The sequence below is a fragment of the Metarhizium robertsii genome (assembly GCF_000187425.2).
Source record: "Metarhizium robertsii ARSEF 23 chromosome Unknown MAA_Scf_8, whole genome shotgun sequence".
In the NCBI taxonomy this organism is placed as follows: Eukaryota; Fungi; Ascomycota; class Sordariomycetes; order Hypocreales; family Clavicipitaceae; genus Metarhizium; species Metarhizium robertsii.
In genome coordinates this window covers 1,754,217-1,766,698 of record NW_011942226.1, presented here as the reverse complement: position 1 = coordinate 1,766,698, position 12,482 = coordinate 1,754,217, and the positions used below count along the sequence as shown (strand labels likewise).

Sequence of the window (12,482 nt, the reverse complement as noted above, 5' to 3'; positions counted from 1 at the left end):
TCCTCGAGAACAATATCCGTGCTTGGCATTGATGACGGGGTAGCCGAATCTTCTATCGAACTCCAACTGCTGCTCGTTGAGTCTGTATCGGGCGATGTTGAGCTAGAAACGCTGGCGAGAGACGGCGTCTGTTGACCCGAGGTGGCATCGACTTCGTCAAAGCTTTGCTGGATTTTTTGGATGCTAAAGACGCTGACAAGAGTGTTTGCCCAAAACCCAGTCTTGGGAAGCAGACAGGCCGATTGCCTTGTAAGATGATGGCGCAAAATATGATTTTCGATATCGCCTAATTCGACGCGCTGACCGTGGATCTTCACCTGAGCATCCTTACGACCGATAAATGTCAGGGTGCCATCCTCATTATAGCAGACCAAGTCACCAGTTTTATACAAGCGGCCCTCACGACCAGCATGTTCCGGAGCTCCTCGAGTAAGCCAAGGCGGGTTGTTGATAAAGACAGAGGCAGTTTTTTCAGGATCTCCTAAATACCCGGGCCCGACGAGTGGTCCCTCGAGCATCAACTCGCCAACGCTTCCTACCGGCACTAAAGAATCGCCAGTTGTCGTGTCCACGACCCATGTGTTAACACCTCTGCCTCTACCGATGCTTGCTCCGTTGAAATCGACAGGGTCGACATCTGCGACGGTAGAGGTCGGAGTGCATTCACTAGGGCCGTATGAATTCTTTACGGTAACCAGCGATGCCCATCTTTTAGCGTACTCTTCTTGAAGTCTCTCGCCGCCAAGCACCAAGGTATCCAGATTCTTGAGCGTTGACAGAGGCAGCACCATGGCAGCAGAAGGTGTGAGCTCACTATGAGTAATTCCAAAGCGTTCGATAGAACCAGCTAGGTCATCGCGCCGCTCGGCTTCTGACGGAATGCACAAACATCCACCACAGTCAAACGTGGCAAGCATATTCTGCCAAGATGTATCGAAGGCACATGATGCGAAGTCATAGACCCGCGGATTCGCTATGCTGTCAAAGTTATGAGCACTATGCTGGTGCAGCATAGCACTGCTAAAGTTGGAATGCGTGATGCGCACGCCTTTGGGTGTGCCAGTACTGCCGGAGGTAAAAACAATGTAAAGCGTGTTGGAAGGCTGCACCTTTGGCAGGGGCTCCAATGCCGGCGTGTCTGGAGAAAGAAATAACTTCTCATCAATGACGAGCACTGGCTTACCGGTCGACAACTGCGTAGCCAGGCCCTTTTTTGCCAAGGATGAAAGGATTAGTGTTGGCTTGACTTGCCGCACAATGCTGGCGAGGCGATCCTCGGGTAAGTTCGAATCCATGGTCACACAAACCCCTCCAGCCTTCATGACACCAAGAATCGCAATAGGACTCCATCTTGATTTTTCGAAGCACAGAGGAATAATGACTTCGGGGCCCACCCCAAGATGTCGGAGGTAATGAGCTAAGCGCGACGATAGATCGTCTAGTTGTCCGTAATTCCAGTCACCATCCCACGCACAAATTGCAGGAGCTGCAGGTTGTTTCTGGCACATGGCCATGACTATTTCGTGAACCGGGGTCTTCACGGTCTCCGGCACAGTAGCATTCCACCCCCAAATGTCTTTGAGGTCTTCCTTGCTAACCGTCTCAATATCTGTGAGCCGCATCTTTCCTTGTTCTGGGTCGCACAACTGTCGCAGGACGTGCTCAATCTGGCCAGCCAGTTTTTCGATTTGACGTTTACTCATAATGCTGTTATCAAACTCAAACCTCAAAGTCATGCCGTGGTGTGCCAAGTCACATTCAATGGTAAGGGCATGTGTGTCGAATTGGGCGAGTTGATTCTCCTCATCATCATCATCATTGTCTTGGTCTTTGCAAGCAAAAATCTCGGTTTCGAGCTGCACAGCCTCTTCGGGGGGATGTATCAGCAAAAGCGTCTGAAAGTTACAGGCCTGTTTGGCCTTGACGCCAATTTGGCGGATTCTCTGCAGGCCTGTCTGTTCAAACGCAGCCATTTCTACCAATTGCTCCTGAATCTGGCAGAGGCATGATTCAACCGTCTGCTCCCAATCAAAGGCCACTCGGACAGGCACGGTTGCGAGAGTAGGGCCTGTCATTTCGTCTACTTCATGCACAGCGGCATGCCGACCGTTCACTGTGACGCCAAAGACCACATCATTAGAGTTTGTGTATCTGGCAGCTAGGATGGACCACGCTGTGCGGATGGCAGTGGACGCGGTGATATCGGTCTTGGGCCAGTGTAGGGAATCGATATAATGGGTGGTGGACGAATTTGCAGTTGGCTGATACGTGGGTGATGGTAGCACAGGAAATACCTGTGCCTCCGATTCTTCAAACTGCGCTTGCCAGAACTGCTTGGCAAGCTCCTCGTCGATATTAATAATGTGTTTAACAAAACGCTGGAATGGAGGAGCCTGCCGGAGAACCACGTCCCCCTTGTAAGCCTGCTCTAACCTCTCCATGATACGTGGCATGGACCATCCATCGTAGAGCGCGTGATGTACGGTCCATACAAAGACGAAACGCTGGTGGCAATCAGGTACATCGGTGACAGCGTATCGGACAAGACGCTTGCCCATACCCATGACAAGTTTCTGATCTGCTTGCTGATACTCGCTCACGCTTGAGCACTCAGACCAACTCGCATTTTCCTTAAGCACAACCTGTACTAGGCCTTGGCCCGGGAGGTCAACGATTCGGGTGCGCAGAATAGGAGTCATCTGTAGCACAGCTTCCCAAGCTCTTTTGAAACGACTGACATCGGTCGTCTTTTGTAGAGGCAGCACATACTGAGCAACGTAATCACCAGCTCTCTTAGCTGTCAATGCAAGAAGCCCTTCTTGTAGTGGGGTGCAGGGAAAGATGTCTTCGATTGAGCTGATGTCAATCTGGCACAATTTGGCAACCTGGTCCCGAGCCGCCTCAGAATCAGTACCGGATTTCAACAGCGAGAATGGCTGGATGATCTCGCAGTCAGCACGAGAGACCTGCCTAACAACCTTTGCCAGATCGCATAGCTTAGGCTGCTTGAAGATATTGGTGACGGTAAGTGCAAGTCCCTCCTCCCGAGCGATGCCTACCAACTTCATAGCTCCGATAGAATCACCTCCAATCCGAAGAAAGCTATCATCCGCGCTGATAGAGTCCTCCCTAACACCAAGCACGGAGGCCCACAGACTTTGCAAACGTCTCTCCATGGTACTTGTGGGACGTTTATACTCTCCGCTTTTATAGTTGAGCGCCATGATTTCTTCGAATGTCAACTGCTGGCCAATTTCGCGTAGTCGTCGACGGTCAGTCTTGCCGGTTGCCGTCATGGGAGCCTCATCCAGTAATAGGTAAGCGGACGGTATCATATAACTAGGAATTTGTGTAGAGAGTCTCTCGTTCAGGCCAGCTGTAATCTTGCCAGTCTGCTTGGCGCGTTGCGAAGTAGTCATTGCTGGCCCGTCCTCGACATGAATAAATGCCATGAGTATGGATTTGTCGCTTTGCTGAGGCTTGATAACTTCAGCAAAGACCCGGACCGGCGCGTGGTAGGCGATATTATTGCAGACGTGGTGCTCAACATCGCCAAGTTCTAATCGCTGGCCATTAATTTTAACCTGAGCATCCTTGCGGCCTATAAAGGTCATGCTTCCGTCAATATTATATCGCACCAAGTCCCCTGTCTTATATAGCCGCCCTCTGCGCCCCCGCGCTCCGTCAACGAGCCAAGCCGGGTTTTCGATAAAGGCGTCTTGGGTTTTTGCAGCATCATCCAGGTACCCTGCGCCGACAAGAGGCCCTTCAAGTAGAAGTTCACCAACGACGCCAATTGGCACAAGCATGTTATGGTTAGTGGGATGCACAACCCAGGTGCACATGCCAAATCCTGAGCCTATGCTAGCAGCAGACGCATCAGCTTTGCCCACCATAGCGAAGGTTGCCTTAACACTGCACTCTGCAGGACCATAGGTGTTTAAGACAGTCGCCTGTTCAGCCCACTGTGCAGCAAGATGGGTTGTCAATGCCTCACCACTAAAAAGCAAGTGATCCAGAGTGGTGAGATCGGCTGGGCGCAGAGTGCTTGCGACGGATGGTGTTAAATCGGCAAAATTTGCTCTATATGATATCAAGGAGCCAGTGATATTATTAGAAGTCTCGTATTCCGAAGGGATGCACAAGCAGGCGCCCGATGTCATAGTGTGCAAAAAGTTAGACCAAGTGACATCAAAGGCATACTTGACGAAATCGTACACGCGCGATGTGCTCTTAAAACCTAAAGCTTGTTGTTGGTAGCGAACAGCGCTACAAAAATTAGAATGGGTGATTACCACGCCCTTGGGAACTCCAGTGCTGCCAGATGTGAAGACGATATACAACCTATTGATCGGCTTGACATCCGGTAGGGAAGTGGAGGACGTGCTTAACTTCGCAAGATGAGCCTCGCTCACAGGCACCGTGACACAGTCTGCAAGACGCTTTGCCATCTCCTCATTTGCCGCTGATGTCAGAATGACTACAGGATTGACCTGCTGAATAATGCTGCGTAGACGTTCCTCTGGAAGAGTTCTATCTAGAGCTACGGACGCACCGCCTGCTTTCATAACAGCAAGCATCGCGACAGGCATCCATTTTGATTTCTCAAAATATAAAGGTACAACGACATCTGGCCCAATGCCCAGAGTAACCAAATGATGCGCGAGTTTAGTAGCAATACCATTCAACTCAGTATAGCTTAAATCGCCATCCCAGGCACAGATAGCGGAGGCATAAGGGTTTTTCTGGGCCACCTTCGCAATAATATCATGTACCAGTCCATGAACCGCTTCAGGTACTGTTTTGTTCCACCCCCAAATGTCTTGCAAATCTCTCTCACTGATGTTCTCCATTGCAGACAGTTGATTTTGTGGTTTGTTGACAGCTGCGGAGCCGGCTCTGCCATCGCTAACGAGGAATTTGACCACCTTTTCTAGAAGCGAAACAACACTCCGCGCCTGATCATTGGATACGCAAGATAGTCGGTGATCAACTGTGAAGCAGACCAAAGTGTCAGTGTGTCTGATGCTGATTGTGATGTCATATTCGGTCGGATCTTCCCATTCAAGGTCAGCAAACACCAGATCTTCCGTCACCATGCCTTCAGATAAGCTATCACTATCCCTTTGGAAGGATATAATAGAATTAAAGAGATTCTGGCCGAAGGGTAGGCCTAGCTCGTGCTGGATATCAGCAATAGAGCAATGCTGGAAGCCAAGGTCCTCCAAGACTTGATTGTGGACATGACTGATCAAGTCCTGCCCACTCCATTCTCGAGATATATTGGTACGACATATCATGACGTTAGCAAACGCACCGATAGACTCCATAATACCCTTAACAGGAAAATCTCGGCCAGACGAAAGATATCCAAAGCAGACTGAGTCAGAACCTGTGTAGGCAGATAGGGTAAGAGCCCAGGCGCTCTGAAACAAGCTGGCAGGTGTGATTGACTGAGCTTCGCAGAATTGCTGAATGTGGTGGAAAGTTTCATCACCGAGTTCCAAGGTAGCCACTCCGGTAGCATGCTTATCAGCCGTCGACATGGCTTCGGCCAGTCTTGGGAAGTGGCAAGGCTCCATAGCAGATAGTTTCTTCGTCCAGTAAGCCATCCTGTCAGCCTTGGACACGGACATAAGGGTCTGAGAAAACCCGTGGCTAATGCTCCTGAGCTCCTCAACATTTAGTTCGCCTGAGTAGGCTTTGGCCCAGTCCTGCATCGTGATAGCTGTTGAAGCGCCGTCGGAAATAGCGTGGCTCATTTCAATCTTGCAAATGACGCGATTATCACCGGATATAGTGCACAGCACCAATCTATGGGCCGGCTTATCCTGTGTGTAGTCAATGCTCGGGAGTTCCTTAAATATTTCAAGTGCTGATTCGAGGCTGTTGCTTTCGACAAGGACAACATCCCCACGGCAGGACTTGAGCACAACAGAGTTGAACGCAGCAGATGCATCCATACTATGAATAAAGACGGTTCGTAAAGAGGGGTGTCGAGCGACGACGGCTTGCCATGCATCAGCTAAAGCGCCGACATTAATTACGAGAGATCCACGAGGCCGTATTTCCCATGTTTGGGAAGTTTCGTATGAGCCTGTCCCTTTCATTTGACTGAGAAGAATTCCATCCACCATGGGAGAAGATGGGTAGATATTTTCGACTTGCGTGTCATTAAGAGCCTCAATACGGCTTAAAACGTTACCATGCAGCTCGTCAAGTCCTCTGTAGTCAAGGTTGAGAAATTCATAATCGCAAAGAGTGCGCTCGGGACGCCTGTTGGAGAGCTCAAAGCAGATCGCTTGCAGCGAGGTATTAATCTGTTCTACCCACGCCTGAATTAAGTCTTGATGAGCGAGATGTCGGTTCCAGGAGAAAGAGAACTTGGTTATCCCAGCTTCAATGACAACGTTAATATCGAATAAAACTGATGTTGGTAGCAACGGCCCAACTTGCGATACGCTATCATCAAAGTTGACCACTTCAAAGAGAGAGTCAGAACGCTCTAGCTGCTGAAACTGGCCGTGATAGTTAAATTGCAGTTCCATTGTTGAAGCATGAGACTCAAAGGCCGCTATGCCTTGGTCGTTTAGGTGTCTTGATACCCAGTAGGCCCATCCGTTAGCGGGTAGCCGCCTCCGTGCATCCTTGACTAGCCTTGTGATATTAGCACGGCTGTCTCCATCGCTGCGAGAAATGTGGATAGGACTGATTGTCGTGAACCAGCCAACAGTGCGGGACAAGTCAACATCCGTTGTCCAAGGTTCGCGGCCATGGCCTTCGTTGAAAATAGAAAGGCCCTCTCGTTCAGGGAATACATAAAAAAAGGCATCCCAAATAGAGGAAAGAATTAAGTCAATAGGCTCAGTATTGAATGCAGTATTGGCGTCCTTTAGTAGCAGGGCTGTCGTAGCCTTATCTACTTCCAGCTTCTTTTCAATGTGGTCTGTGGCAGTATTTGAGGTATGTTCGGTGAAGTTCCAGAATGTGTGGTTATTGTGCACGTTTTTAGTAGAGAGGACTCTATCCGGCGCGAATTTAGAGGACTGAGCCTCGCTGGTTTGCAACTCGCTCCAGACCTGGAAGGGAAAGCTATCCAAGGTTTTCTTCCCAGTAAGCAAGGTCTCAAGGTCATCTAGTATGATACGCCACGAAACAAGATCAACGACCAAGTGGTGTGCGATAAGTGTTAGATATTGATCTCCAGATGGTAAATTGTATAGGTCTGCTGCGAAAACTAGACCACGTTCAATATCTAGGCTTTTGTGGATCTTGGTCGTGCTTGCCTTGATTTCATGTATAGACTGGGCATCTGAAGAGCCAAAATGATAAACAGCATCAATTGGTTTAGGAACACGCTGCATCCAACCGCTCTTGGAACGTTCGAACCGAGCGCGAAGCATAGAGTGCCGATTGACAATCATATCAATGGCCAGAGAGGCATGTTTGGTCAAGACGGGGCGAAAAACCTTCACGTAGAACCCCTGATTGCAATAGTAGTCCTCCTTGGTGACATCTTCAGAAGGTGTTTGGGCAAAAAACCATTTCTGAATAGGCGACAGCGTAAAGGCCTTGTCAAAGTCCTCTCTATATTCCTTGCTGCGACTGACTGTAGCATCCGTGGCAATTGTAGATAGCTGGGCCACATCGGCAAGCGATTTGCTTTTTAGCAGCACGCTTACTGAGAAGATAAGGCCGGCGACGCGACAATAGGACGAGAGACGCATGGCCGAGATGGAGTCGCCGCCATTGGCAACAAAGGAGCGTTGTAGGTTTATCTCGGAAAGGGGGGTATTCAGAATAACGCTGCAAGCGTCACAAAGGATACGCTCAGAGTCTGTCTCAGGCTTACGGGCTGCAGGTGAGAGGCCCGTATTGTTGATTCTGGCAAACGTTTCCGAGTCCATACGGAGCAGCCAGTCCTCAACAGCACGCCTATTAAGCTTGCCTGAAGGATTCAAAGGAATGTCTTTAAGAGCCACCCAAATAGATGGGATCATGTATGAGGGCAGAGCCTCACCTAACAGACTCTGTAACGCGTGAATGTGCTCCTGAACAGCAGTGGCACCATCTGCGCCAACAAGTTCGATAGGGGGGGAATTGTCATCCCTATGAATGCCCTCCAAACTAAAGACTCCTACCAACTTCTTGGCGCAAGGGCCTGAGTGAGGATATAAGGACGCAGACTGGCGCGTAAGTGGATGACGAGCCATGTGATTCTCGACTTCACCAAGCTCGACTCGCTGACCGTTTATCTTGACCTGAGCATCCTTTCGGCCGATATATGAAAGAGTACCATCAGAGTTGTATCTCACGAGGTCACCAGTCTTGTAAAGGCGACCATTACGTCCAGGCTTTCCAGCTCTGCCACGTAGTAGCCACGGAGGGTTATGAATGAAGCCTGCACTGGTCTTTGCTTCGTCGCCTAGATAGCCATTGCCGACAAGAGGGCCTTCTAGGACAAGCTCACCAGTTGCGCCAATTGGAACAAGTATATTATGATTATTGGCATCGGCAATCCAACACAGAATGCCAATCCCACGTCCAATCGTCGGTTCGCTGTGAATACTGCGATCAATAGTGGCAACGGTTGCCGTGGGTGTGCACTCACACGGCCCGTAGCATAGCTTCAAGTCAACGAGTGCTCTCCATCTTTCGGAATACTCTGCAGATAGCCTCTCACCACCTAGAATTAACGTGCGCAGAGACTGAATGGTGCTGTGCTGTAAGGTCGTCGCGGCAGATGGGGTGATGTCGAGGATTGTAGGCTTGAATCGCTCGATGGATCCTGCCAGGTCGTCTCTACGTTCACTTTCGGATGGGATGCACAAGCAGGCACCAATCGTAAAGGTGTGCATGAAGTTGTTCCATGCTGTATCAAAAGCGTACGAGGTAAAGTCGTAGACTCGGGCATCAGGGGTATATCCCTGGGCAAGCTGCTGATAACGTACGGCGCTGCACACATTGGCGTGGGTGAGTATGGCACCCTTGGGTGTACCGGTACTGCCCGACGTGAAATTCAGGTATGCTTTATTCCACGGCTGGACCTGGGGAAGCCGTTCAAGAAGTTTTTCGCCGCAAATTCGCTCTAAATGTTTGCTGCTCACAATAATAATCGGTGTGTTCGTGAGTTTGCTTACCAGCTCCGCATTGCTCGAAGAGGATACCACCACAACAGGCTTGATCTGGTCGATGATGGCTCGAAGACGATCCTGCGGTTGGGACGAGTCCATCAAAACCGATGCGCCACCTGCTTTCATAACAGCCAGCATTGTAATTGGGGTCCACTTAGACTTTTCAAAGTAAAGGGGAATAATAGTCTCGGGGCCGACGCCAATACAAACGAGATAGTAGGCAAGACGAGTAGATAAATCGTCAAACTCGCGATAAGTGAAATCACCATCCCAGGCGTTCACGGCTAACGCATCCGGAAGAATCCGAGCTGTCTTCGAAATCATATCGTGAAGGCAAGCGTCAAGAGCTTCAGGGCAGGTGTCGTTCCATTCCCAAATATCCCGCATGTCTTGGGCACTCACCATGTCTATGCTGGACAGACTCTTGCTAGCATTTTCGGGGGCGCACAGTTGTCGAATAATATGCTCAAGCTGGGTAGCCAGTCTCTTAACATGTTGAACGTCCAGGATGTTGGCGTCGTACGCAATACGCAGTCTCAGCCCCTGGCGTTCCAAACTACACTCGATTGTCAGAGCGTGGGTGTCGTACTCAGTCACATTAGTGTCGTCCTCTCCGTTTTCATCCCGTCTGCTAATAAACCAGCGGCTACTCGTATTCTTCTCTTCCTCATCCTCAACGGGATGCACAACGAGCAAAGTCTGGAATCCACACGCTCTTTCAGCTTCCGCACTTACGCGGCGGATGCGTTGCAGTCCCGTCTGTTCAAACTCCGTCATCTCCACTGCTTGGGCCTGAACTTGACGTAAGAGTTGCTCTGCAGTCATCTCTGTCCACTCAAAAGCGACTCTCACAGGAACTGTAGCAATTGTCGGCCCAATAATTCGCTCAACGTCAAGTACTCTAGCCTGTCGTCCAGAAACAGTGACACCGAAAACAGTATCAGAGCTATCGGTATACTTTGTAGCCAAAAGTGACCATGCTGCCCGTATCACCATGGAGGGCGTTACATCAGACTTTGGCCATTTTAATTCCTGGATACGATGCTTGATGAAGGCGTTTGACATTGGCTGGTACGTGACAGACGGAAGTGACGGGAAAATCTGAGCTTCAGAACCCTGAAATTGCTCGCCCCAGTACGTGGCGACGATACTCTGGTCAATGTCCATGATATGGTTGACAAAGGTTTGAAGGGGAGGGGAGAAAGGGAGGGCGCTGCCTTCATTCAAAGAATACGCGTCTTCAAGCTTATTCAGCATTAAGGAAATCGACCAGCCGTCGTAGAGAGCATGATGAATGGTCCAGACAAAGAACCGACTGCCATCAACTGGGTCTTGAAGCACAGCGAATCGTGTCATAGGTGTGCCCAGGCCGGTGGTGAGCTGCCTGTCAACCATTTCGTAATCTTTGAGGCTCATTAATTCATCCTTCCGAGACCAACTAATAGGTCCGTCGACAATGACCTGAACTAAGCCACGCTCACCGAGATCTGTAATTCGAGTCCGTAGGATGGGCGTTGCGGAAACAACAGCCTCCCAGGCTTTAAAAAACTGTTCAGGGCTTACACTGGGCAGGAGTGGGTAGATGAATCGCGCAACATAATCGCCAGGTCGCTTGGCAGTCAAAGCAAGCAAGCCCTCCTGAAGTGGTGTACAGGGAAACGCATCGGTAACTTGCCTCGCCTCGACATTACACTTAGCTGCGATTTGCTCCTTGAGAGATTCGAGGTCCTCTCCTGAGTTTAGAAGCGTAAACGGCTCATTTTGATGGGCGTTTTTGCCGCTAGTACCGACAGCTTCTTCACAAACTACGGTAGCCAAGTCGCTCAGCAGCGGGTGCTGGAACACATCGGCCACCGAGAGGGTAAGATTCTGCTCACGAGCTGCCGCCACAAGCCTCATGGCCGCAATAGAATCGCCTCCTATGCGCAAGAAACTATCGTCTGCAGCAACACTGTCGGCATTTAAGCCTAGAACAGCCGCCCAGAGACTCTGCAAGCGCTTCTCGGTAACGGTAGAGGGCTGTGGTCGCTCGGAAGACAAGGGCAAGTTGGTTCTCACGAGGCTCTCGAGAGTCCACTGTTGACCAATGGCGCGGAGCCTGCGGCGATCAATCTTGCCAGTTGGCGTGACGGGGATTTCGTTGAGTGCAATGTAAGCCGATGGGACCATGTAAGCCGGCACCCGTGCCAGAAGTCTGTCGGCAAGTCCAGCTGTAATTTTTGCGAGTTCATTCTGCATAGCTTTTTCATCTCTGGGCTCAGACGCGATGTCAACTTGGATGAAGGCTACAAGGATCGAATTGCTAGTGTCTCTGGGCTTCATAACCTCTGCTACAACATTTACGTCCTGTCTGTGTGAAATGCTGGACTGGATGTGGTGCTCAACGTCGCCCAGTTCCACACGCTGACCATTTATCTTGACCTGCGAGTCCTTTCTCCCAAGGAACATCAGGGTTCCATCTGCATCATATCGTGCAAGATCTCCAGTCTTGTACAGACGTCCGTGGCGGCCGGAGTGATTGGGAGTTCCGTCCAAGAGCCAGGCTGGGTCGTTGATAAAGGCGGCCGCGGTCTTTTCCTCCTCCCCAAGGTAGCCGGCCGCCACGAGAGGGCCTTCCAGCAGAAGCTCACCGACACATCCCAGAGGGACAAGCTTGGAGTGATCAAACGGCTGCACCAGCCATGTGCGCAGACCCAGGCCTAGGCCGATACCTATGCGTTGACGTTCGTCGGAATTTGAAGCTTTGTTGGTGGTGACTTGTTGGGCAGTGCTAAACGTTGTACACTCCGTAGGGCCGTACAAGTTGGTCACGGCGCTCTCCGGATGCAAGCCGCCAACATCGTCAGCTGAGAGAGCTTCGCCAATGAAGTGTACATGGCGCAAGCCTTTGAGAGACTGCAAGTCAAGCCCGCGAATGGTGGACGGCGTGAAGATGGCCGTGTTGGCGCCAAGACGAATGATGGCGCCAAGAGGGTCGTTGCGGCGATCATCGTTACTTGGAATACAGATGCAGCCTCCGGCAGAGAGGCCCTGAAGAAGATTGCACCAGACCACATCAAACATGTACGATGCAAAATCGTAGACTCGTGATTGCCTAGTGAATCCTAAGGTTTCACGCTGATGTCGAATGGCGCTAGTGATGTTTGCGTGAGTGACGACGACGCCCTTGGGGGCGCCAGTACTGCCAGATGTAAAGACGACATAGAGCGTGTTGGATTGATTGACAACGGGCAGCGGTGTTTCTGCCGCGGCGGTTGATGTCAGTGATGGAATTGTTTGTGTTTTTGTCGTCGGTGTTGGTGTTTTGGTCTGTGTTGTTGGTAGCTTTGCTCCTGCCACCAGCTGCTC

At 50.6% G+C, this 12,482-nt stretch overlaps 1 protein-coding gene across 1 annotated transcript in view; it reads right to left on the bottom strand.

Annotated features, from left to right (window-relative positions):
• MAA_09772 (nonribosomal peptide synthase) overlaps positions 1–12,482 on the bottom strand; it is a gene marked incomplete at both ends in the record, with an annotated part of 30,981 nt that overhangs the window by 14,701 nt on the left and 3,798 nt on the right. The window contains one exon of the mRNA XM_007827770.2: positions 111–12,443. Coding sequence (XP_007825961.2) covers positions 111–12,443 — 12,333 coding nt within the window. The remainder of the gene's footprint in view (positions 1–110; positions 12,444–12,482) is intronic.